The 26,372-nt window shown below is 32.2% G+C and overlaps 1 protein-coding gene across 2 annotated transcripts in view; it reads right to left on the reverse strand.

Annotated features, from left to right (window-relative positions):
• LOC143204063 (uncharacterized) overlaps positions 1 to 26,372 on the reverse strand; it is a 115,370-nt gene that overhangs the window by 11,404 nt on the left and 77,594 nt on the right. For both annotated transcript variants that reach the window (XM_076416501.1, XM_076416500.1), the window contains exons 3-6: positions 9,866 to 10,104; positions 4,597 to 4,733; positions 1,781 to 1,929; positions 1,573 to 1,705 (exon numbers count right to left, since the gene is read on the reverse strand). In XM_076416501.1, coding sequence (XP_076272616.1) covers positions 1,573 to 1,705; positions 1,781 to 1,929; positions 4,597 to 4,733; positions 9,866 to 10,069 — 623 coding nt within the window. In that variant the 5' untranslated portion in view covers positions 10,070 to 10,104. The remainder of the gene's footprint in view (positions 1 to 1,572; positions 1,706 to 1,780; positions 1,930 to 4,596; positions 4,734 to 9,865; positions 10,105 to 26,372) is intronic.

Raw genomic sequence — 26,372 nt, forward strand, 5'->3', positions numbered from 1 at the left:
TGATCATCTTCAAACACTGCTCCGAATCATTAACTCGTCGTCGTTTTTGGTTAAAAGTGAGCTCGCGCGGCACCCACTTTACGCAGAGCTTTCTCATACCGAAATATTCGTGAATGATATGATGTACATGTTCAGTTGATATCTTTAGAGTGTCTGTTATTTCATTCAATTTCAATTTATGGACATTCAAAATCATTTTGTGGATTTTTTAAATGTTTTCGTGGGTAACAACTTCTTTTGGGCGTCCACTGTATTCACCGTCTTCGGTGCTCATTTCACCACGTCGAAACTTAGCATACCAATGCTTGATGGTTGATTTTTCTGAGGCAGTGTCCGAAAACTCGGCATCAAGTCAAGTTTTTGCTTCAACTCTATTTTTTCCCTTCAAAAAGCAATATTTTATCAACATGCGAAATTTCTTTTTATCCATTTTTTCACAATAATAAAAGTTGCTTCACTCAATATGCTATAATTCACAAACTAATGATCCGACAGGTGTCATATTTATACACGCATCTTTTGAGCGTTAGTGCTAACTAAAAAAACATATGGATTTAATTCTAGTGGCGCTATTTGTGTGTCAGGTCGGGGACTTTTCAATTGACATGTTGATACAAATTAAAGGCACCAACTAATCTGTAGGCCTAACACATTTAAATGTCACTCTATGCAGTAGCTTCAGGGTCTTCGATTTTCGGTTTCTAAAATATGTGCAACCAAATAAATTTTACTAAAAAAACTACACAAAATTTTCCCAAAACCAATACATTTAACGAGTATCAACACCTAGTCTAAACCACTTTATATAACTGATGTTTATCATTGGTAGCAAACAACCGTAATATGAAATAGACAGTGAATTTTCACCCGCATTAGCCGAGCACATATTCCATTGTTCTGTTTACATTTATATTAGGCTGACACGTTAATTTCTACTATTTTTAGTCTACAGGTGTATTCATAAATAAAATTAGCATTAAATGAATATTGCTACAATTTATTATCGATATTAATGAATATCAACTATAGTGAAATAAATTTATGTAAATTTAAATACGACTGTTTGCATATTATTTTAATATATTAAAATGTCTGCAATAATAATGCACATTAACTTTCAATTGAATGGAGATATACTATGGAAGGCAAAAAAAAAGAAATCAATTTGAATGAAAATGTTAATGGCGTTGCTATTTTGCTAATTAATTTATAGTTGCCTTTTCGTTGTTTAAAAATTCACTTGACCTATTATTCTACATGGTCATTATTTAATACAGTTATAAGAACTTTTAACATTAATAGTAATTATTTTATTATCCAACAACATTCTATAATAAAAAAAAAATGTTGAATATAGAACATCATCAATGGTGTTACTTGTTACTTTAGAAACAAAATGTGAAGAACTTTGAGCAATTCTAAAGGTTACAATAGCATGATTGACATACACTGATAAACACGAAGACTCACATAATGTTAGTTTGTCACATACTTTATAGCTCATAATATAAATAATATCTTGGATAAAAAGAAATACTCAAACCCACCATTTTTTTATCAATATGAACTTACCCATCTTTAACCAAAGCAACGCTACCAGGCATGTGTGGATCGTCTGGATCTGGCGAAACGGTCACTTCCATTAGCTTCACATATTTCCATGCAGAATCGGGATTAATTCTAGCTCTTAGTTGGAGTTTGGTTCCTTTGCAGAAAATGGACAAATTAAGACACACTAATTAATACTACTTCGCTAGAGAATAATTTTAGTCAAACTTACCAATTGGTACCGCTTGATCCACCGGTAATTCGCTGTTTGATGAAATGTTATTGATCCTTGAAGCTGGGGCTTCTTTGTATAGGGCTACCTCATATTCCAATCTGCCTGGTGTTTCTTCTACCACGCCTGATACTCTTGCGCCATGTGGGCTATAATTAAATTATTATGAAGTATTAAAACAGTGAATAAATAGTGAATAAACAATAATAATTAAAGTGTTTTAATTATTGAAAAAGTTTAATATATTTAAAATAAGCATAAACTGCAAGGAAATAAAATGTTGAAATATTATGGTATGAAATGAGAATCAGCGATAATATAAAGCCAGCAATTTCAGCTGATAATTTCAGCTGGGTTTAAAAGCATTATCTTGAGGACAACGAGAGTCTGGATAAAATACCTGTCTTGCCATTACCTCTTCGACATCATTTTCCCTACTTATTATTTTTATTTTTCTTTCAGATTATCTCTTACGTAATATTATAAATAATTCATACTAAAATTCTATAATATTTGTATAATCCTAACTATAAATTAATGTATTAGTTCTTTTCTGCATATTTTCCTTGCGTTGTAATTGTATTGCTTCCAAGTTGCGAAAGCAAGGATCATTTCCTGGGTATATTTGAATGCAAGGTTATAGTGTGGGTTATCTTCTTTCAATTCTTTGTTGGTTATGTAGCGAGAAACATTCGTAATTAATAGAAGAATGTTTTTGGAAGCGCTCGATTACTATTAATTTCAATCTCTTAATGCTTACTCCATACTTGCTAGCTCTAAGCCCAAATAAGGTTTGTTATAGACTGATAAACATTCGACAAACAGTTTAATTTTGAGTTATTCAACTACTCAAATCATACCTCACAGACAGACATTTTATTGTGAAACATGGTGACGAATACATTGACCTCCATCCGATATATTCTTTAGTTCTTAGTCCACTATTATATCATTATCACCCAAGGATTATCACCCACAAGAAACCCCCAACTTCATCTTAAAAAAATCGAATTGTGGTTGAAAATATGGCGTATAAGAGCAAATGAGACAAAATTTACCCACGTGGCATTCACCCTTTGTAAAAGAATTCAAAATCCCTCAGCAAAAATAAATAATTATAAACTCCCGCAAGCAGACAACGTTAAATATCTGGGAATGCAATTTGATCGACGTTTAACATGGAAAAACCATATAGTGACAAGACGCAAGCAGCTTGAACTAAATCAAATGTACTGGCTGATAGGGTGTAAATTTATATTATAATTAGATAACAAATTTTTGCTATAAGTCAATACTTAGGTCCATTTAGACCTATGGCATTCAACTGTGGGGTACTGCTAGCAAATCTAACATAAATATCCTCCAGAGGTTCCAGAATAAAGTGTGGCGAGTGACCGTCGATGCCCCATATTACGTCTCCAACAAACTAATCCAACGCGATATCCCCTTAGAACCCATAACGACTGTGATTCTAAGTATTAAGTACTCGGAAAGACTGTTAGTACATCCTAATGCACTCGCCAAACAGTTAAATGTGCGCGATGACAGTGATGTGCGCAAGCTCAAACGTAAACTACCATACGAACTGACTAACAGCCACAAAGAGTGAGATTTAATAATCTCTAGAATAAGTTAGAATAGTCTTTAGAATATGTTAGGATAGGGTTCAGAATAAGTTATAATAGTATCTAGAATAAGATTTAAATTATAAGTTTGTACAGCACATCACTTACTAGAGCGATCTTCTACATGTCAGTAGAGTTATATTGTATGACGGAAATCATATTATAATATATAATGCCCACGGGCATTATTGTTGAAGTTCTAAGAGCAATTTAATTTCCTATCGAAGAGATGTCCGAAAAGCGTTTTGGATGATTCTGCGTGAGGAATTGGATATCTCTCATTTAATATAATTAGGTTTCTACGGCGGCCAATATAGCAGCAACGCAAAATCAAGGTGGACAGATTCAGAGCAATTTTCCAGTATTGTTGACATTTTCTTTGATATTTTGTGCTATGACTCTGTGACTGTATTGTCAGCAAATATTCAAAGTACTACTTGTTTTGTTTAGTTGTTTTATATCAGCAGATATAAAAGTGGTATCAAGTTTTTTTGACAAAGTATGACTCCAGCAACAGACAAAATTTTACGGAAACAATTTGTTCATCTTGTCCCAAATATCCTACTTGGTCAAACTGCTGTGAAACATTCACCGTACATGTAGGATTTATTTCTTTCCACCAAAGGTAGTTTCAATAATCATTGTTAATCTATACACTTGGTTAACTATTAAGTGGCGATTAAATTCGATAATATGATAACAGAATTTCCAGAGGACTTTCTAAAACTTCTAACAATAAGTACAATAAATATGTTTATAAAATGAACAAAGAAGCTTTCTAGTTAATATTCTATCTAAATCAGTTATTTTCGGATATTAAAACCACAAATAAACACAGTTTTAATTGATTTATTACAAATGAGTTAAATATTTTAGCACCACATTCACTTTTTATGTTATTTTGTGCTTACTCTTTGGTTTAGAAAATATATGAAGAAAGAAGGATGCTAATTGGTTGGTTAAATATTTAAATAAATATATTTTAATAAATAAATATTATACGTAACTGTAAATTATTCTGACTTAACATCATCATATAAACGGATTTTTAATAACGTCATTAATTAATTAATTTAATCGACGAGAACATTATCTATGCATGTTAAGCAGCAGATATTTCCTGCTTTTTTTAATGATTGAATTTGTACGGTAATAACCGTGATTAGGCGAATAATTAAAGCTTATACTTACAAACTTCCTGCGAAGCCGGCCGCTTTATTTTCGATGACGGTGGGTTCTGGCGGCTTGCACATTATGATGAGTTCTTGATCCGACTGCATCACTACACCGGGAAATTGGGGAAACCAAACGCGAACGTGCACGAAGCCCTGTAATTAAATTCGCATTTTATTAATAATATATTAGTTAGGAAGCTATACTATTCACTAAAAGTACAATATTACTTATTATTAGATTTTACAGCCAGTCGTATAACTTTTACGCTGCTGCTGTAGAAGAGCATGTCCACCAGTCTATATCAATAATTGACAACTCCCGCAAGCAGAGGATGCTAAATATCTTGATATGCACCTAGATCGACGCCTAACTAAGAATAAACATATATTCGCCAAACGGAAACAACTTGGACTTAAACTCTACCAAATGTATTGGCTTATCGACCGCAAATCGAAGTTACCATTAGATAACAAGATATTATTGTATAAATCTATACTCAACTCTATTAGGTCATATGGAATCCAACTATGGGGAACCGCTAGCAAGTTAATATATCCATCATATAATAAAAACAACGGAGAATTGATGATTCGGAGCGGTGTTTGATGATGATCAAGCCTAATAAACCCGACTTTTTGCATCTATATGTGACAATAGATATCAGTGAACAAATATGGCTTCATTATTTCACTCCGAAGTCAAATCGACAGCCATCCAAGTGGATTGACTGCACATGATGAACACGCTCCAAAGCCTGGGAAAACGCAACTGTCGGCTGGCAACGTTATGGCGTCTGTATTTTGGGATGCGCATGGAAAAATTTTCATTGACTAACTTAAAAAAGGAAGGACCATCAACAGCGACTATTATATAGCGTTAATGGACCGTTTGAAGTACGAAATAGCCGAAAAACGGCCGCATTTTAAGAGAAAGAAAATGCTGTTTCACAAAGACAATGCACCGTGTCACAAATCAGTGAATACGATGGCAAAAATCCATGAATGTTTATATAATTATATTAAATAAGTGATGAATATGAAATTTGCAATTATCTGGATACTCAGATCACAATTAATTAAGTTTTGAACGTATGTTCTCTAATTAAAAACAAATGTTACCTATCAATAAAAAAACCCCGCAGAAAATGTTTCTTAATTCAAATATGTTTTTATTTGAACCACCATCATTAATTAAAACAAGTCCTTGTTCTTTATTGATCTTCTGTGAATGATGTGAAACGCATTATTAATTGACATTTAATACATTATCTAGTTCAAACTGTTGACTATAAACCTTTATCGAATAAGACTTCTAATTAAGCCAGTTGATTAAATATCTTCATTAATTGTTTATGTTGTTACACGCTTTTTATCTTCTCTACTAAAATTGATATGTTCAGAATATCGAAATCAATCTTGCGAATTAAATTTGAAACTCTACATCTGCCGTTAGTAATTTCATCAATTATAGGCATTAGCGACACTTATTTTAAGCAGGATCATATATGTACATCAACAATATGTGCATAACGTTATTCTTTCGTCTAAAAAAGAAATTAATGGAATCTAGATTGTTTGAATCTACGGTACAAATGAGCATCAGTACGAAATGTCCCATTTCAGTTAAGAAGATTGCGTTAGCTTACATTCCTCTATGAGATCGACGATCAACGGCACTGGAATGGCATCATTGGCTTTTTACCGTTTTTGTCGATATATTTTTTTCTGGTGCTCGCGGCTACAAATGGCTTCTCGGCTCGATGACGCGAATCCGATAATATTTCGACTTTTGCACTTTGAATGGCATATGGCTGAATGTGGGACGCTGCAGCAGAATGGCCGTTTAAGAAACTGGTTCCCATTCAAATCAACTTTTTACTCATATAAATACGCGATTAACAGTAGTACTATTATAATGTTACGAAACAAATATTTGCATAAATGTTTATGTTTATTTATCTATATCAAATAATCCATAGTATTGTTTCTTATTAATTAATTTTAATTATGAGAATTACGAATAGTCAGCTAGAAGTAAAAGTCATTTATATCACTGTCCATCATCAACAATCGGCAATTCTCTTTTTGTTTAATATCCAATTGTTAGTACAGTACAGCTTTTGGTAGACTATATTTAATAATATATTATATCAGTAGTATCAGGCAGAATAAGAAATAATGTTAGATTTATTTTCCCTCATCCCTATAAAGTTTCTTGTATAGTAATCTCTGGAATATGATACATATTGCTGATATACTGCAAATAGTCTACTGAAATGTCCAATTAATTTCTTTAATATCGCAAGGAAAGCCTTTCCCTTGTTCGTTACTCACGTTATCTCAAGTTTAACATCAAGTTTTCAGTAAAAACTTAAAAAGAAGATTCTCATTAGACAACCAAGCGTTTAGATCTTGTTTATGATATTAGCTATTGTAAGTTCATAATTAGATATTGTTTAATCATCCTTTGCTTTTACTCACAGTAGTTTTGCGAATTGACCATCAGTTAACAATTATCACGTCAAATTAAAATGCGTTCTTTTAATTTAGCTTCTGAGGAATTGGAAACAGGAAATTTTCTACGGAAAAATATAAAACAATCACCTTTTAGATTACCTATTTGAGGTCTAGTAAATTTTTATGTAAAATATTCTTCTTGACTATAATATTTTACTCCGCTGTTCCACTTACATGGAAACATGATAAATTTATAAATCCATTTTGTTATGGAGGGGTATAGAAACAACCTCCAAATATCCATATAACAATGAGCTGAATAGTTAATATTGTGGAAAGTAATATTTTGTCATATTTCCTTCACGAAGTGAATGACCAACATAAGGAATGCAACAAGAGTTTTGACAACATTTTATACTTGTTTTTAATAATGATTTATTAAGTTGTGAAAAGCTGTTGGGTAATGATTAACCTTTTATGAATATGATTCCAATCTCAATACCACAATAACTTTGCTGCGTACTTATAAATAATCGAAATTCGTTAGCCATAATCTAAAAATTGTACATCGTACTTTCGATATGCTTAGTACAATCTTAATTCACAAATTAATTTATTAGTACTGTTCTGTTCTACTTGCATTAATATATAAGCAAGGCGTGTACGGGATTAATACATCAGTACGTATTTCCCAAATTAGAATAAAACGAATCTACTTTAGCTAAACTTAAAAATACACAATATTAAACTAGTTCGTGTGGTTCGGTTCGCTTTCAATCTTCTGATTTCCTGCGCGTTGTTCAGTAGCTGTATTGTGGAAGCAAGTTGTTCTGATTTAGCGACCTTGTTTCATGTTTTAGGACAAAATCTTGTATCACTTGATGTATCCATTTAATTCTGAAGTCATGGTGCGGCTCATCTTTGGTTACATATCGATAAGCGTTGGTAATTAATCGTAGAATTTTGTTTTGGGTGCGTTGGATTACTAGTTGTGATGATGTTTTAGTACAACCCCATATTTGCACCTCATGTGATGATGTTTTAGTACAACCCCATATTTGCACCTCATAGATCCAAATAGGCTTTAAGATTGACTGATAAACCAATATCTTGATTTTAGATCAAGTTGAGAGTATATTCCGACTAACCAGTACAGTTGCTTGACTTTGAGTCTAATTTGTTCTGCTTTTTCTCTTACATGATATTTCCAGTTTAACCATCCATAGAGATATGAATTTTTTGTCAATTCGCCGCAACGCAAAATTAACATGGACAGATTTGAAGCTATTAAACTGTATTTTCCAGTCTCTAGTCCATTTATAGATCTTATTAACCGCTACTTCTACTTGTTCTATAGCCTTAGACAGAGATACATCTTTTGCCTTTATTACTGTGTCGTCAGCAAATGTTCCAAGTACTGTTTCCTTTGTTGTTGGGATGTCAGCAGTACATAGCAGATATAGAAATGGTCCCAAGATACTACCTTGTGGAATTCCAGTCGAAATAGGTTTAAGTGTTTATAATAAATTAATTAAATTAGAGGCAAGTAATATCTATTGAATTTTAACCCTATATATATTAATATAAACGGCTAAATCTCGTTAAGTAATCGTATATCTTTACTCAATTTTTTTCTCAAAGATTTACAAGAACTGAGTATTACTTTGCGTAAAATTAAAAATAAATACCTTATATCTAAAAATTGTTATTAAACATTTATTCCGTCCTTTCATAGAATGATTTAGTAAAACTGTATTCTTGTTATATAATTATTCCGCTGTAATTTAAATAAATGTTGCACAAACCAGGATATATCAATTAACGAAATTAATAGACTATAAAACAATTCTTAATATCCATTCATCAATTTACACTGTAGTGCGTATACTCACTATTTATAGAAGGAATACATTAAATAATACGAACGTCATGCAATCTAGTACATCTTGTGTATGTATTGCTTAGTTTACACACCAATCTTTGTAGGTTATAATTCAGTATATTAATTATATGCTTTGTTCTGCGATAACTAAAACAAGTTAACTAATAAACACAGTTAAACTAAGCTGCAAGGAAGTGGTGCAATGATCATAATACTTAAGTACTTGTCTATAAGAGCGATAGATGGAGTGAAGCCTCCGAGGATGGAGAGCCCCAAAAGAAGACTACGATCCGCACTCTTTCTTTCCTAGAGTCAAACACGGGGGAGGTTTCGTTATAAATTGGATGACAATACCGTAGTATTCAGCTTACCTACACATTCACATCACTGGCCAGATTACCACGAATGCATATCTCGACATCCCCAACGCTAAAGTTCTAACTAAGACTATAATATTACCGCCAAACACTGCCCATATTCCAAGATGACAATATATCCATAGAGATAGATAAAAAGGTTCAGTCTTGGTCCTAAGACCATTGGAATATCATCTTTTCTGGTCAGTATAATTGCCAAACCTTAATGTAATTGAGTCGTTATGAGGAGTTTTACAGCAGATTTCCAACTTTATCGTCATTGAAGTAATTCGCGGTTGTTTTGACAGATGCCCTACGAATCTATTTCATAAACAATTGCAGCTGTTTTGAAAACACTTTACTAATAAATGAATATTGTGTATGATTTCGTGGTTCGTAGGCCATACTTATATGCCGTCACTAAAATAATGAGACTGACATGAAAAAAATAACATCTGGGAAGAATAACAAGCATGACTGTTGATAGTGAATGAAGCTGTATATTAGCAACATAAAAAACAAACTGTACAAACAAATGAATATAAAAAATACGAAATAATCTTCAAGAAATATAAGGAAGGGATACTTACGTTTCTTTTTAGTACCCCGCATCGGCTGAAATCGCTGATTTTCAAGTTGTAGAGTAATCCGGCGGGATCGGCCAAATCTGGTCGGATTTGGCAGGCGGAATCCGTGTCCGGGTCGACGGACCTGTCGTCGGCAAACAGAGGATGCCCTTTGAATCCCTCGGGTTTCCTTAACTTGGCCACGATCGAGTCTTTTGTGCTTCCCATGTTGCTCACGGAGAACGAACATTGAATTTCGGTAACTGAAATGAATAAACGTTGATTTATATTAAAATATCTCATACTAGAATAGATAAAAATTATTTTAAATTTGTCTGTTACCTTTTTTTAGCTATAGTTACAGTTGTATACAAACAACAATACTTATTTAATTGCGATGATACTTAATTGTGCAGGATATTTCTAAATAATTTAACATTAAAAGTTCTACAAATGTTAAACAATTCTTTTAAAGTAATTTTAATGGGTCCTTGTATTACCTGTCTTGTAATACTAAAATCCTATCTGTGTTGTATTGAATTAAAGCTCATTATTGATGCATGTATATGCAGTTCATTGTGATTGAAGCGCCATCTATTCTGCAAAAACCGTATAATTCCAAAGACATTTTAATATTTCATTTCTCATTAGAACTTGTCCAAAATTCACAACTTTTTTCCAGTGGATAGTAATTTTTTCTTATGATAACTATTATATATCAGACACCGACACATTATATAGAAAATCACTTCAGTAAGTGATGTCCTGTGTAAAATATCTTACTGTAAACCTTGCTCTAGAATCTACACATGTCCGTTAATCAAATTAGATGGCAGTAAATATTTTACTGTAAGCACTTCGCTATTATCACTCAAATTTAGCTGTGCCAACTCGTGTTTGTTCAAAGTGCTTAACACTAACATTTTCAGTTATACTCGTTATGGGTTCTAGAGGGATATTATGCTGTATAACATCATTGTTCAATATTGTATTTTGGAGCCGTTGAATGATGACTACATTAAATTTATTTCAAGTATGCTGTAGTTGATTTATGTAGAGCCAAATAAACTTAATACTGTACGGATTTTTGTACAGCAACATCTTGTTATTTAAGGATAACTTTCATTTGCGTCCGAAAAGATAATACATTTGATTTAGCTTAAGTCGAAGTTGATTTCAATTAGCAAGATATGTGCTTCTTCTAAGTTAGACGTCGGCCTATATATACGCCAAGATATTTGATATCTTCCACCTGGGGGAGTTGGGACTATCAGCCACAGTTGTTTTTTTAATCTATATTTTAAAGTCTCCATTTTACCAACTAAGGTTTTATCTGGACTGGACCTATAGTTTAACGTGGAACCACGATCCTCGGCATTAAGCCTACCGACTGGCGAGTGACCAACTTAGAAGTCAGCCCAGAAGACATCCGGTCTTACCCAGCCTGGTTACTAACGTGACTGGAATCATTTTCCTTATCGGATTTTGCACTCTTGCTTAGGACAATCACAAATATTAAACAATACAAACATAAATGTATGACCATGCCCCAGTAGGATTCGAACCCGCGACTATCCCAACACTAGGGGGACCATCTTGTCGCCTTTACCACTGGGCCAACCAAGCCGCCAGCCACAGTTGTCATTTACGGTTATTCAAAATCCACAAAATGATTTTAAATTCCGTACATTAAAATTGAAGGAAATAGCAGACACTCTAAAGACATCAAATGAACGTGTACACCAAATCATTCTCGAATATTTGGGTATGAGAAAAGCTCTGTGCAAAGTGGGTGCCGCGCGAGCTCACTTTTGACTAAAAACAACGACGAGTTGATGATTCGGAGCAACGTTTGAAGATAATCAAGCATAATAAACCCAGTTTTTGCGTCGATATCTGGCAATAGATTAAATGTGGCTCCATTATTTCACTCCGAAGTCCAATCGAGAGTCATCCGAGTGGACTGCACACGATAAACCCGCTCCAAAGCGTGGGAAAACGCAACAGTCGGTTGGCAAGGATATGGCGTCTGCATTTTGGAATGTGCATGGAATAATTTTCATTGACTACCTTGAAAAAGGAAGTACCATCGACAGCGGCTATTACACAGCGTTATGGCACCGTTTGAAGGACAAAATCGCCAAAAAATGGCTGCATTTGAAGGAAAAAAATACTGCTTCACCAAGACAACGAACTGCTTCCTCATAGACCATATTCAATAGATTTCGCTCCCAGCGATTATTTCCTATTCTCAGATCTCAAAAGAATGCTCACTGGGAAGACATTTTCGTCGAACGAAGATGTGATCGACGAAACTTAGGGCTATTTTGAAGCAAAGCACAAATCGTACTACCAAAATGGTATCGAAAGTTAGGAGGGTCGCTATAATCAGTGTATCACCCTTGAAGGGAATTATGTTGAATAAAAAAAACTAATTTTGCCAAAAAAATGTGTTTTACTATGGTAGGCCGGGGACTTTTCAATTGACCTGTTATGAAATAAACCGTATAGTGTGGGAGAACTTATTTAGCATTTATTTTAATGAAATAACATATAATTGAGTTTAATTGATGCTCTCGAACCTTCGGGTTTATTAAAAACAGGTCATATTTACATATTTTCAACGGAACATTTTGTAATTGTCTTGTAAGATATATCCGGCGACAATACGCATTGAGTGGTCGGTGTTTTATGTATAAAGTTCCGTTAGTAACCAATGTAAAGGATAGTAAATTATGTTTGAAATGACACTAACGTCATCTCGCGGCCAACATGCGAAAGACTGTACGCATAATCAGGATAATTAACATCTTTAAGTTCATAACCCGGTCATAATATATGCCATTAAACATTTTTTTACATTCATATTAAACGGTAAAAGAAGATGATTGATTAAAACTAGATTAAATCTTTATAACATTATTTTGTAATCTTAATTTAGTATTCGGTAATGGTGTATTTTTTATCACATTGAAGCGTCGATTTTTTTTGTTTTACACTGAAATCTCACAATACGAAGAGAGTGGCTCAGAATAATTGACATAGCAGGCCAGCCAAACATATAATCAGTGCATTCACATTTTAAATTTATCTTTATTGCTGTTTGGAAATTATTAAGGTTTTCTTCATATTTTACATAACTATATAAACATATGTAAAGATGCATAACTGAATTTTCCTGAAAATATGTATACCGATTTTATAAACAACGAAATCGCCCCAAATGTATGGGAAATAGTAAAAAATTGTATTGAACCTTGGATTTCACTTATTATGTAGAAACTAAGCGCCATCTACATAAAAGTATATGTATATCGTAGTAAGATTATAGGTCTGTATCTTAAATTACCTATTTCTGTCTATAACTTATGATAAGATCTGCATTAAAAGAATAAATATTTCCAAACGTTAAAGAAATAAACAGAACGTAGTCATAGACTTATAACACTTTTTAAATAATCTATATATATATATATATATATATATATATATATATATATATATATATATATATATATATATATATATATATATATATATATAGAGGTAGGGATAATTAAAGAGGCTGGTAATTATAACTTTAAATAAAGGATATTACAGTGTAAAAATCACATTACATCGTAACTTTCCGGTATAACTAAAAAAAATTCTAGATTTTTTTTTACTTTTTCTTTCCTTTAAGAGAGAAATGCATTTTAATTTTTCCATACCATTTTTGAAGTATGATTTGTTAGGTTCTAATGTTTTATTATCTGCTTAGAATCTTCATTCATTGATAATTGATTCATATTCCGACTTAGAAATATTTTTATTTTGCCTCAATGGCTTCAAAAAAAGTTCTAAATCTTGTTTTTTTTGTCTAGACAGCAATTTTTTAAACAGTTTCTTTTTAACACCGTTTCTAAATCGATGTAACTAACTTTTTTGTATTCCCGATTTGGAATAAAGAAATTATTCAAAAGAATTCATTCAGCACCCCAACCAATAATACTTTATTTCTCTAGTACAAACTCTATAGCGCTTTTTTTATCCACTATTGAAAATAAAAATGTTATTTCACTAAAATATACACATACACACATACTGTTGACACGTACTGGATATTGGATCTTCGTGTGATGATAATACCGCTGTATCGTCAGCATATGTTGCAACAATATTGTTTCGTGAGGTCGGTAGGTCAGCTGTATACATAAGATATAACAATGGGCCGAGAACACTGCCCTGCGGAACACCCGAATATATGGGCTGTAGGTCAGTGTATTCGTCACCCTGTTTGACAATAAAATGTCTGTCGGACAGGTACGATTTCTCCAATTGAAAGTGCGTATGGGGCAAAAGCTTTTTCAATTTAACGTGCAGTCCAGTGTGCCACACCTTATCGAAGGCCTGAGAAATATCGAGAAATGCAGCGGAGCAACATTTTTTATCGTTTAAGTTTTTGTTAATTTGGTTAACTCTTCTATGTATTTGTTCTTATGTTCCGTGTTTATTACGGAAGCAAATTTGATGGTCCGGAATAATATTTCTCTCCTTTGCGATTAATTTTAATCTCTTAATGTATAGTTTTTCAAAAAGTTTTGACATGACAGGTAACAGGCTTATAGGACGATAAGAGGGGACGTCTTCAGATTTTTTCCCAGGTTTAAGAATCATAATGATTTGAGCCACTTTCCAAGTGCTAGGAAAATAATTTAGTCTTATCATGGCATTAAATATGAATGTTGTTAATTTGATGCACTTTCCTGAGAGCTCTTTCAAGATTCTTCCAGTAATTAGGGCAAAACCGGGAGATATTTTATCATTGATTTCTTTAAGAATTGTTTGTTTTACTTCCTTAACAGTAAATTTCTTGTGTGGCAGATTCATTTGAAACGGAGTGTTAAGAAAGTCAATTATGTTATTTTCTTCTGTTGCGGGTATTTGAGATGGGTACGGATTAAATACGGTTTTTAAGCGTTTAGAGAAAACTTCCGCTTTATCTTTATCATTGCTAGTCCAGGTATAGTTGTCAATATTATTGGGTGGATTATGTCGTTGAGGCTTTTTAATCTTTTTGTTACTTTCCACAGAAAATATTCCGTTGCATCAGTTGACGTTAAGTCTTCTAAATAGTTTCGAATTTCTTGATTTTGTTCATTTATTAGCTCTTTCAGCTCTTTTGTGGCCTTCTTGGATTTTCTCTTGTTTTCTTCTGTTCTGATTTGTTGCCAGGTTTTTAGCAGTTTTCTCTTTTCAGCAATTTTTTGTTTAATTGTAGATGTAATATAAATATAATTAAACTTTTAATATGTCGCTCTATTAGGTGGTGCGTACCATGTGTCCTATTGTATATTTTTTTATATATTTTTGCTGCTATTTCTGTATCTCTTTCTGTTCTGAGAGGTAAATTTAGTGATAATAAACTGTCTAATTTTTCTCTAAATAATGGCCAGTAGGTATTAGTGTTATTTCAAGGAGGTGATTTTGTTTTGTTGAGAATATTTGAGTTCACCGTTATAATAACACTGGTGAGTGATCAGATGATAGATGGAAGCATGATTCAGCTTTTGCACGTTTTGGTATCAATATTTTTTGTCACACAAAAGTCTATGGTATCGGGAATTTTATTCCTATCTGACGGCCAATATGTTGGCTCACCAGTAGAAATATGCTGAAAATTAGGTGCCTTCATTGCTTTGACCAATTCTCTGCCTTTTGGTATTATTAGTCTAGAACACCACATAACATGTTTTTCATTGTAAATACCTAAACTTGAGTTACTTAAAACACATTAAAACATAATAGCTGAATAACAATTTTGGATTTATAATTTTTATTTCCGATGTTTTCAGAACGAAATCATACCTATTAATATAGACAATTGTGAGACGGTTTCGTAAAAGACCTTAATAGTTCGCATATTATTTAGTCCCGGTATTCTAAAGAGTCAAGAAATTTCTCATAATGCGACTGCCATGAAATTCTCGCATGAAAAGAACTGAATAAACTAGTTAATAAATTAAACGGAATAAAGTCAAACGTTTAATTTTATAGCGACTATTATATGGCACTGACGTTGTTTGTGCGTTTTTTTACCATTGTATTAAGAGACCATTCAGCTGTTTTCATTCAATTCAAATTAGTTTTTTTGTTATATGTCGTTTTAAGGTTATAGACATAGATATATTTTAAGGTTATAGGAATTTCTAAAAAATACATTACAGTAAATTATTATTACTACCTATAAAATATACGGGGTTTTTCGTCCTTCGTGCCAAGAATAGAACAAATAAGGAATTAGGCCCAAATGACAGGGAATGCTAACAATATTTAATAAATATTTTAACTTTTTACATACTGGATATTTTATAGATTTTCTTATAACTTAGGAAGCTATATATATATATATATAAAGAAATATAGAAATGTCTTCGGCTTCTCCTTGAATACTTTCAGGCCAATCAAAATCACGGCAACTTTACACACAATAACACGTTTTATTAATTCCAAGCCAAATAAAATCAAATCCTTCTTTTATTTTATGTAGTTATAAACTAGGACATGGGGCATCGACAATGACTCGCAACACTTTATTCTGGAACCTCTGGAGGATATCTATGTTAGATTTGCTAGTAGTACCCCACAGTTCAATACCATAGGTCCAAATGGGCCTCAGTATTGATTTATACAGCAAAACCTTGTTATTTTATAATAATTTATATTTACGCCCTAACATTTGCCCAATACATTTGGCTTAGTTTAAGCCTAAACTGTTTGCCTTTTGTCACTATATGTTTTTTCCAAGTCAGGCGTTGATCAAAATGCATTCCCAGATATTTAACGTTGTCTGCTTGCGGAAGTTCATGATTATTCAATTTTACTGAGGGTGAATGTCATATGGGTAGATTTTGTCTCATTTGCTTTGATACGCAACGTTTTCAATCACAATCCGACTTTGTTAAGATGAAATTGGAGGTTTTTTGTGGCTGATATTGGATCTTCGTGTTATAATAAAACCGCTGTATCTTCAGCATGTATTGCAACAGTATTTTTTCGTGAGGTCGGTAGGTCAGCTGTATACATAAGATATAACAAGAGGGCTGTAGGTCAGTGTATTCGTCACCCTGTTTGACACAAAATGTCTGTCAATATATATATATATATATATATATATATATATATATATATATATATATATATATATATATACAAATTTGACTTGCTATTCTGTCATAATATGTGATATATATATATATATATATATATATATATATATATATATATAGTCAAACCATAAATAGCAAATATGAAATTATACAAGGAAATTCTCGGAAATAAAATCAATATATGAAAATGTAATACCAAAACATTAGAGAATTTCATATTATATTTTAAAGTATCCTTCTAGGGTCCAACTAGGGTTTATCTGGATTAAATGGTGGGCTCCGAACCAGGGTCCTCGGCAGTAATCCTACCGATTGATGAGTGACCAACTTAAAGACTACCTCAGAAGACATCTGGTCTGACCCAACCTGATTACAGATAGCTATTTCTTCTCGCTTATGCGTGACATTCCTTCCTAAAGACATTTATAACTACAACCATAGATATGCGGTATATGCTCTGCGGAATTCGAACCATTGCGGCTACCAAAACAGCATATTAAAAATTCAAAGTAACAGATATCAGTATAGATATATTGACAAATACAACTAATATATTGGTTGCGAAAAGAATACTTTGTATCAAAATATCGTGGTTAAAGACATTCTTCTAGGTTTCTACTTATATTACGATGCTACATTTGTCAGTTATACTATTCGAATTGAGTTTATATGAAAATTAATTAACAAACTCAAATTAAATGCAAATGGAACAAACAAATAACCATAGTATTTTAAAGCAATACACTTCTTGATATATCATATTGATACTTGGTATATTGCTACGTTAATGAAGCCCAGTGTTTTTAGAAAAATAAATTTAATCTAACATCTGATACGTTCGATACTATATTGAACTCAACTATTTATTAAATATATATATATATATATATATATATATATATATATATATAGCAGTGACAAGAATGTCAATATATGTCTGTCTAAAGTTGTAAATTCGTTTTACAGTCAGAGAATATTATCCTTGTCATTCTATTCTATTTAAAAAATATAGAATGCTGTTAGGGAAGTTCGAACATGTAACGTAATGAACCTGCAAAAATTGTCCGTTTGTCAAACTTCTGAAACTTCTTCAAAATATTATAATTACGGTTTATAAATCAGCGAACGTTGTTTTAACGCTTTGTTTTAATAAATTTGAAATCGCCGCGGTTTTTATTGAATATATTTTTTGCGCCTTGCAGCTTCACTGTATATTAGTACGGACACGGTCACTAAAATATCTCAAAAAATAAAAAACAATATGACCCTAAATTCGTCAAAAATAAACCGTGTTTATGCGAAACAGGCGACCAATCAACATCAATCTTGGTGTTTCAGAGATCAAATATACGAAATGTATAAAACGATAATATAGTATTTAAGTGATTTAAAGATAACCCACGAAGGGGTTTAATGGAACATCCAGAGATTGCTTTTAAAAGAATACAATTTTTAAAAAAATAACAAAATGAAGGAAGACTTATATCAGTTTATAAATTTAAAAGAGCCATGAATATTTCAGAATGATGCCTTGGGTTGCTCATGAAATGATGATAATAGGTTAATGGAAAAATGTAAACGTTAGAATAACTATCGATTAGGTTAAATTTATTCATTGCAGATATATAGTCCTTCATGCTGGAAACAGGAATGGTTATTGTCATGTACAATGCACCATATCTACCATATATATATATAATATATATATATATATTGTATTATATATATTATTGTATTATATTATATATATATATATATATATATATATATATATATATATATATATTGTGTTATAAATGAAGTAGATAAATATAGAATTAATGCAACCTAAAACAACAGTTAACTATATTATGTAACAAAACCATCAACGTAAAATAAGGCTATAAGACGAAACTGTTGAAATGTTTATTTTAAATTTAAAATAGGTTATTCAGAACGGCTAATAATGATAATAGTTTTATTTATTCATTGCTATACCGATGTAATACTGTACTAGTGTATAAAAAAAGGGTTTAAGATATTTACTTGTCATGACCATATCCTGTAATCTCTTTACAGTTATATTAAATTACACTAGAGATTTTTATCTAGGTTATTGTAAAAAATACTAGATCATTTATATCATAATATCATATGTCTTTTCGATGTGTATTTCTTTTAAATGTTAATGTCGCATAAAAATGTCAAATATATAGCGAATCTTTCATCATATTGTCCAGGTATTAGTACTGTTAGAAGTTAATAGTAAATTTGCATAATATTACATCATTATTATAGTTATATATAAAAGAACCTGACATCAGATTTTTACTTCCACTTTTAGATTATTTTTCACTTTTATTCACTTTTCGGTTGTTCGCATTTAACTTGATTCCACACTCTCATCTCCATTGCATTTTAGGGTGCCTTCTCGTTATTGGATGGCGTTCTTTTTAAATTTCTTTCAATCGATATCGATAACTCTAACAAATTAAGTTGTTAAACAAGTTGCTAAAAATATACGTACACTATTATTGTTTTAAGTATGGTCCAATATTTAAATTCCATATCGGAAAAATAACAGGCCCTTTAGCACTCTGGAAAAGTCCTTTCAATCTTCATAAAAATATTGCTAGTGTAAGGTCATGTAATGTCCATATAATGGTCAGTGAGCCTCATCTCCATTGAATTTTAGAGTGCTTTCTCGTTATTGGATGGCGTTCTATTTAAATTTTTCTCAATTGATATCGTTAACTCTAACAAAGACTTTTAATTGAATCTATCTTTTTTTTCAGAAGAATAAACTCGCCGTAGCCTTTTAAGAGCATCCAATTATTTCCAAAAACACATTAACATTATGCCCTTTTACTCATTTTTGTGCACTAATAGACTGAAGACGTCAAAAATGTACCATATCTACCATATATATATATATATATATATATATATATATATATATATATATATATATATATATATATATATATATATATATATATGGTATATATATGGTAGGTATGGAGAAAACAACAAAGGCAAAACAAGTTCATCATACATAAAATAAGTTTCGAGGAAATCATGTTAAAGAATGAACTATTTCAAATTATTACTCTACTGTATATAAATTACTACATTTGTGTTATAAATGAAGTAGATAAATTAGAATTAATGCAACCTAAGACAAGAGTTAACTATATTATGTAACAAAACTATCAACTTTAAAATAAGGCTATAAGACGAAACTGTTGAAATGTTTATTTGAAATTTAAAATAGGTTATTCAGAATGGCTAATAATGATAATAGTTTTATTTATTCATTGCATACCGATGTAATACTGTACTACTGTATAAAAAAAGGGTTTATATATTTAATTGTCATGACCATATCCTGTAATCTCTTTACAGTTATATTAAATTACACTAGAGATTTTTATCTAGGTTATTGTAAAAAATACTAGATCATTTATATCATAATATCATATGTCTTTTCGATGTGAATTTCTTTTAAAAGTTAATGTCGCATAAAAATGTCAAATATATAGCGAATCTTTCATCATATTGTCCAGGTATTAGTACTGTTAGATGTTAATAGTAAATTTGCATAATATTACATCATTATTATAGTTATATATAAAAGAACCTGACATTAGATTTTTACTTCCACTTTTAGATTATTCTTTACTTTTATTCACTTTTAGGTTCTTCGCATTTAACTTGATTCCACACTCTCATCCGGTAAAAAGGTAATTGTCACTGATCCTCATCTTCATTGCATTTTAGGGTGCCTTCTCGTTATTGGATGGCGTTCTTTTTAAATTTCTTTCAATCGATATCGATAACTCTAACAAATTAAGTTGTTAAACAGGTTGCTAAAAATATACGTACACTATTATTGCTTAAAGTATGGTCCAATATTTAAATTCCATATCGGAAAAATAACAGGCCCTTTAGCACTCTGGAAGAGTCCTTTCAATCTTCATAAAAATATTGCTAGTGTAGTGGCAATTACATGACCATGTAATGTCCATATAATGGTCACTGAGCCTCATATCCATTGAATTTTAGGGTGCTTTCTCGTTATTGGATGGCGTTCTATTTAAACTTTTCTCAATTGATATCGTTAACTCTAACAAAGACTTTTAATTGAATCTATCTTTTTTTTTCAGAAGAATAAACTCGCCGTAGCCTTTTAAGAGCATCCAATTATTTCCAAAAACACATTAACATTATGCCCTTTTACTCATTTTTGTGCACTAATACACTGAAGACGTCAAAAATTCTTCTTCATTCGAAATTTATTTTCCTATAAATTTCATACTAGCCTGACAGGAGTGATTGTAATAACTATTTCATTATTTACAATTATTTTTTTATAGTTATTCCTCTAATAACCTCTGATATAATGTTAACGAATATTTAGGAATCATCCTCTTATTTCACAACATAATTTCGGTGAATTAAATTCTCCGAAATTAAAAATATGGTGAATTAGAAAGAGAGAATAACATTTTCCTGGAATATTTTTAGATAGTCTTCTTTATTCATTTTTCCATCAATTTTACTCATATGGCTGGACTTATTATTACCAAATACCATACCTACTCTGATGCTTAACAGTCTGCACGATACACGCTTCTAAAGCTCATTCACCTTTTGATTGGTGTTCAACAACAGGTTAGACTGGCTGGAAGAAAGTTTCCCACCATGAACAGATCTACGGCATAATAATAGAGAGTAAGGACACATACACGTTAATAGATACCAAAACCGACAATTTGTTTCGGTTGGAGTGGGACACCCTTGAAGAAAATATCAATATGTGGCTCATTAAACCCGACTTTTGCATTCCACTGTGTCCTCAAAAAATCGGCATTTTGCTTAGATTTGCTTCAACAGTGTCTTAGTCGATAATTGTCATTTTGCCCATCCTATTTTGATATAGAAAGAATCTAGGCCTATCTACACTTACTACGGTGCCCAATTCATAGTCGATCAGTTGAGGAATAACCTGTCAGACTACTCGCAACAAAGATCTTCAATTATTTTAAAGGAAACCGATCTCTTTCATAACCGGACCACAGCACATTCATGTTGGATTACCTAATAAATCACTACATAGTATAAAACAAAGTCGCCTTTTCTGTCCCTATATCCCTACGTGCGCTTAAATCCTTAAAACTACACAACGGATTTTGATGCGGTTTTTTTTAATAGATAGAGTGATTCAAGAAGAAGGTTTGTATGTATAATACATGCATAATATACTAAGGCAACATTGCTAATTTTAGAGGTTTCTAACGTGATGTCGTAAATTAACCTATTTTTTTAGACTTATTTAGCAATTAGCAAAAACGCTGCCTAACCCTACGAGTTAGATCAAATTAATGCACTACAGTATTGTACACCATAAAAAGGTCTACAAAAAAGTCCGCGATGGTATATGTTTATCTTTTAGGGATAAGCTACATTAACCATTTTTATTTTGTTTGTATGTTGTTTTTTTATTGTTTACTTTTTACGTGAGAAAATGGCTTATTTACGAAGCTATTTTAAGCAATACGGCATTAATCCTTATCGAATTAAGTACCTTAAATACAGTGTGCAATTAATATAGATCAATATGGTTCCTTACAGCATGTAAATTAAATAAATATTTTTGGAGATATTACAAATCTAAAATTTGCGTTTAAAAATGTGTAATGTAATAAAAATTGTATGAATTTAGATATTCCAAAGATAGCAGGAAATCTTCATTGTAAGTAGTAGTAAGTAGGCCAAGGGCAGTAATGAATGAACCAAAAATACTGGATCGATTTTAATCATGTTTTCATTGAGTGACATAGGCATATATATTTTATGCCCGTGCAAAGTCGGAGCGGGCCGCTATGTTTTTATATACAACGTTCATATTTTTTCTGTAGTGTATTTAATTTAGTATCAGCATTGCACCCGTGCGAAGCCGGGGCGGGTCGCTAGTGTATAATAATTGAAAGTAAATCTTTGCTACCACATGTCAAGGTGAATTTAATGGAATTGAAGAACATCCAGCGATAATACGTTAAAATGAAAAAAGTTATAGATATAGTCAATATGAGATGATATAAGATGAATTAAAACGTATATTGAAAATCCCTCAAAATTAATTAACATTTACACATCTATTAACTTCTCTATTCTGCATTTATCGATTTAAATGTATATTCCAATAATAATAACGACAAAATTTTAAATCTGCAAAAGAAATTTACATTTTTTATACAAACAAAATTAATATCATGATAAAAGTATTATAGTCATGATTTAAGAAACGATCAGATGATTTTGAGTCGCAGTATTAAAAGAATTATATTTTTAATAAGAAAATGATGCTGTTCATACTAGGAAACTCTTTGAAGGTTATTTTTCAGAAGACAATAATCGGCCATTTGGTTGGCGCAGTGCTAAAGGTCACAGGACTGTCCCTCTCTCGCGATAATCGCGAGTTCGATTCCTACTGGGGCATGATATTACATTTATATTGTGATTTTTTAATATTTGTGATTGTCCTTAGGCAATGGTGTAAAATCCGGTAAAAAAAAGATCTTAGTCACGCCGGTAACCAGGCTGGGTAAGACCGGATGTCACCTCCGGTGATTTCTAAGTCGGTAACTCGCCAGTCGGTAGGATTAGTTAATGTTGAGGGCCGTGATTCGGAGCCCAAGTTAAACAGCAGGTCCAGTTCAGATAAACCCCCTTGTTAAAAGGAGGAGACAATATTGAAATTTTAAAGTGACCGAGTGAAAAGTATATTTTAGAGTGCTCCCTTTTTTGAATAATGTTAATTTGGACCGATGAGCTAAGTTAACATGTACCGTGTACTCAAATGATAAACAATTTAATAATGATGGACCACTAATAAATCCAAAATGAGTGGAAAAATTTAGATCAAGATTATATGTGAAACGGAAAATTAATAATTATATATGAGATCTATGTGACACGCTACCGAATAGACTGATTGAAATTGTGAAAAATAACTGTGCTATAGTTTAGTCGTTTAGTTGTTCAAACGCCAGATCTGTTGCTTACTTATAGGTTCCTCGTAAAAAACCTATAAGCAAACGATAGATATCTGTTTGAAATGTTTACATTAATCGTAGAACCTAAGAAAGAGTGGTCGCAAGTCTCAAAGTTTGATCACAGTGTACCAATAATAATCTACAAGTTTCGTTGTATTTCATGTACTATAACTGAACTTATTATGATGAGGTTTCCAGTCCTGTTGAGTAAACGTAACGTTAATAATCACCGGCCTAGTACTAATTATAATTTAATAAAACGGATAACTGAAAAGTAAATGGTCATTAATGAAGGCAACGGTCCGGCCGACGTGCTACACTAAATAGGATAATTTCGACAAATTACGATAAAAAACCAACTGTAAACCAAGCGCCCATCCACCGGCGAAGAAAAAAAATGACTTTAAATACACCACTGTTAGTTTTCGCGAGAGCCGTGCCGAATTAAAATCAACAGCATGGAAGAAACCAATTTTTATCCATCAACCTCTTTGATTCTAATTACAATACGGACGTCCATTAACGATCGGTCGCGATTCTCGTCGCGTCTTGATCGTCGTTCTCGCGCTTAACAGTGTGGAACGGTGCCAAACGGGGCTATTGTTCGAGAGGAAATGAACGGAGAGAGAGAGAGAGAGAGAAATAAAAAAATAATGAAGAACCGGGACGTCAAAATTTTATTTTTCTAAACAAATAACACGTGAAAGTTGGACGTGGTCCAGTTTTCAAATAGCTCGGAATCAAGAATAACGATATAAAAGCGGAATGTTCATCGTGCTTCCTTCAATTTGCTTTTTTTTGATACTATCACTCTTATAATTTTAGCAACAGCGCATCGGTTGAGGTGTAGTCGGTGTAACAAATAAAAATTAATTTTAGATTTGGCGTATGATGTTGGAGAGCTTCAGCATCAAAGATCCCGCCTAGAAGATACAATATGTAATAACTGTGAAAGGTGTTAGTCAGTAACTAAAACTCCAACCCAGAAGACAATAGTTCAAAAATTAATTTCCTGACCAAAGTATTTCTGGTATTAGAACAATAAATTGCTGTCTTCAAGAGGTATTAACCTTTTAAAAAATTGTAATGCAAATATGCTATTAATTCGTAAAATTTTGCTATCGATACCGATAGCAATATTCAAAGCTTTATCGTAAACCTCAACACAAAACTTCAAAGAATGGTTAATCCTGACCAACGCTCCTGATTGTTTCCTGGAACCGACGTTGAACTATCCCCTGGTCGCCGACTCACTGTAAATTATCCGTACCCTTTATCTGAATGGGATCAAGACAAGTTTACTGTGGATCTCTGCTCACGTTGGTACAATGTCGTTGTACCTTCCTTCCGTTCGCCTTCCTTCTCTTCGTCACCGTGGCGTAGCTTTGAATCGACTGAGATTGGGTCACTGTCGTTTGTCGCACGGTCACTTGATGACCTTGAGCTCGCCTGCTCAGTATGAGTTTTGTCATCGTGCCCCTGTTTCAGTCTACCACATATTCTAGACCGCTGTCCACGTTTTACCCAGATTAGAAATAAATATGGGCTGCAAAATTTTAAAAATGCCTCAGCAAGAGAAAATGCAGACTCCTTGGATTTCTACGAGAGATCGATTTTCTCCTAAGTTTAGACTGACCAAATAACCACAACCAGTTCGGTATGGGTGATCATGTGTGCTGTCTGGATATAACCACTAATTCGTTATGGTTGCGTTTGTAGTCCTGTATTTGTATTCATTTTTAAATCGCATATACACTATTTATTCTTTTAGTCCCCCTGTTTGTGTTATTCATTTTATTTGTTTATTAATTTATTATTTTATATATACAATTTATGTCTGTTCCCGTTCGCTTTAGATCACCGCCGTACTATTCTATAGTCGCGAAATGACGACACCCGTGAAGGTAACAACAAATATATTCTTCATCATTTTCTACATAATCATTTTCCATCTTTCTAACAATATGGCGATACCATATTGAAAGATGTTGCTTCAGCAGTTATCAAGTCATGGATTCATTTTCTTACCTGTTCAGCGGCTAAAAAGAAGTCGTTTGCTGATTGTTTGATAATAATGTGTTTACGTTATGCATGTATATATGTATTTTAGATATATGTTATAGTATCTCACTATAAAAGCCAGTATTTATGATGAATACAGGGAGAGAGAGAAAGACACTTGTTGACTATGTTTTAGGAGTATATATATATATATATATATATATATATATATATATATATATATATATATATATACTATATATTTATATTCAAAAAGTCGTACTATCAGACATCAGTATTCGTTAAACTGTAGACCCTTTGCATTTGGGTAAAATCGGATTTTGT

The sequence above is a fragment of the Rhynchophorus ferrugineus genome, unplaced genomic scaffold (assembly GCF_030347505.1).
Source record: "Rhynchophorus ferrugineus isolate W39M unplaced genomic scaffold, kcgeb_rfMv2 rfM10, whole genome shotgun sequence".
NCBI classification, from domain to species: domain Eukaryota; kingdom Metazoa; phylum Arthropoda; class Insecta; order Coleoptera; family Curculionidae; genus Rhynchophorus; species Rhynchophorus ferrugineus.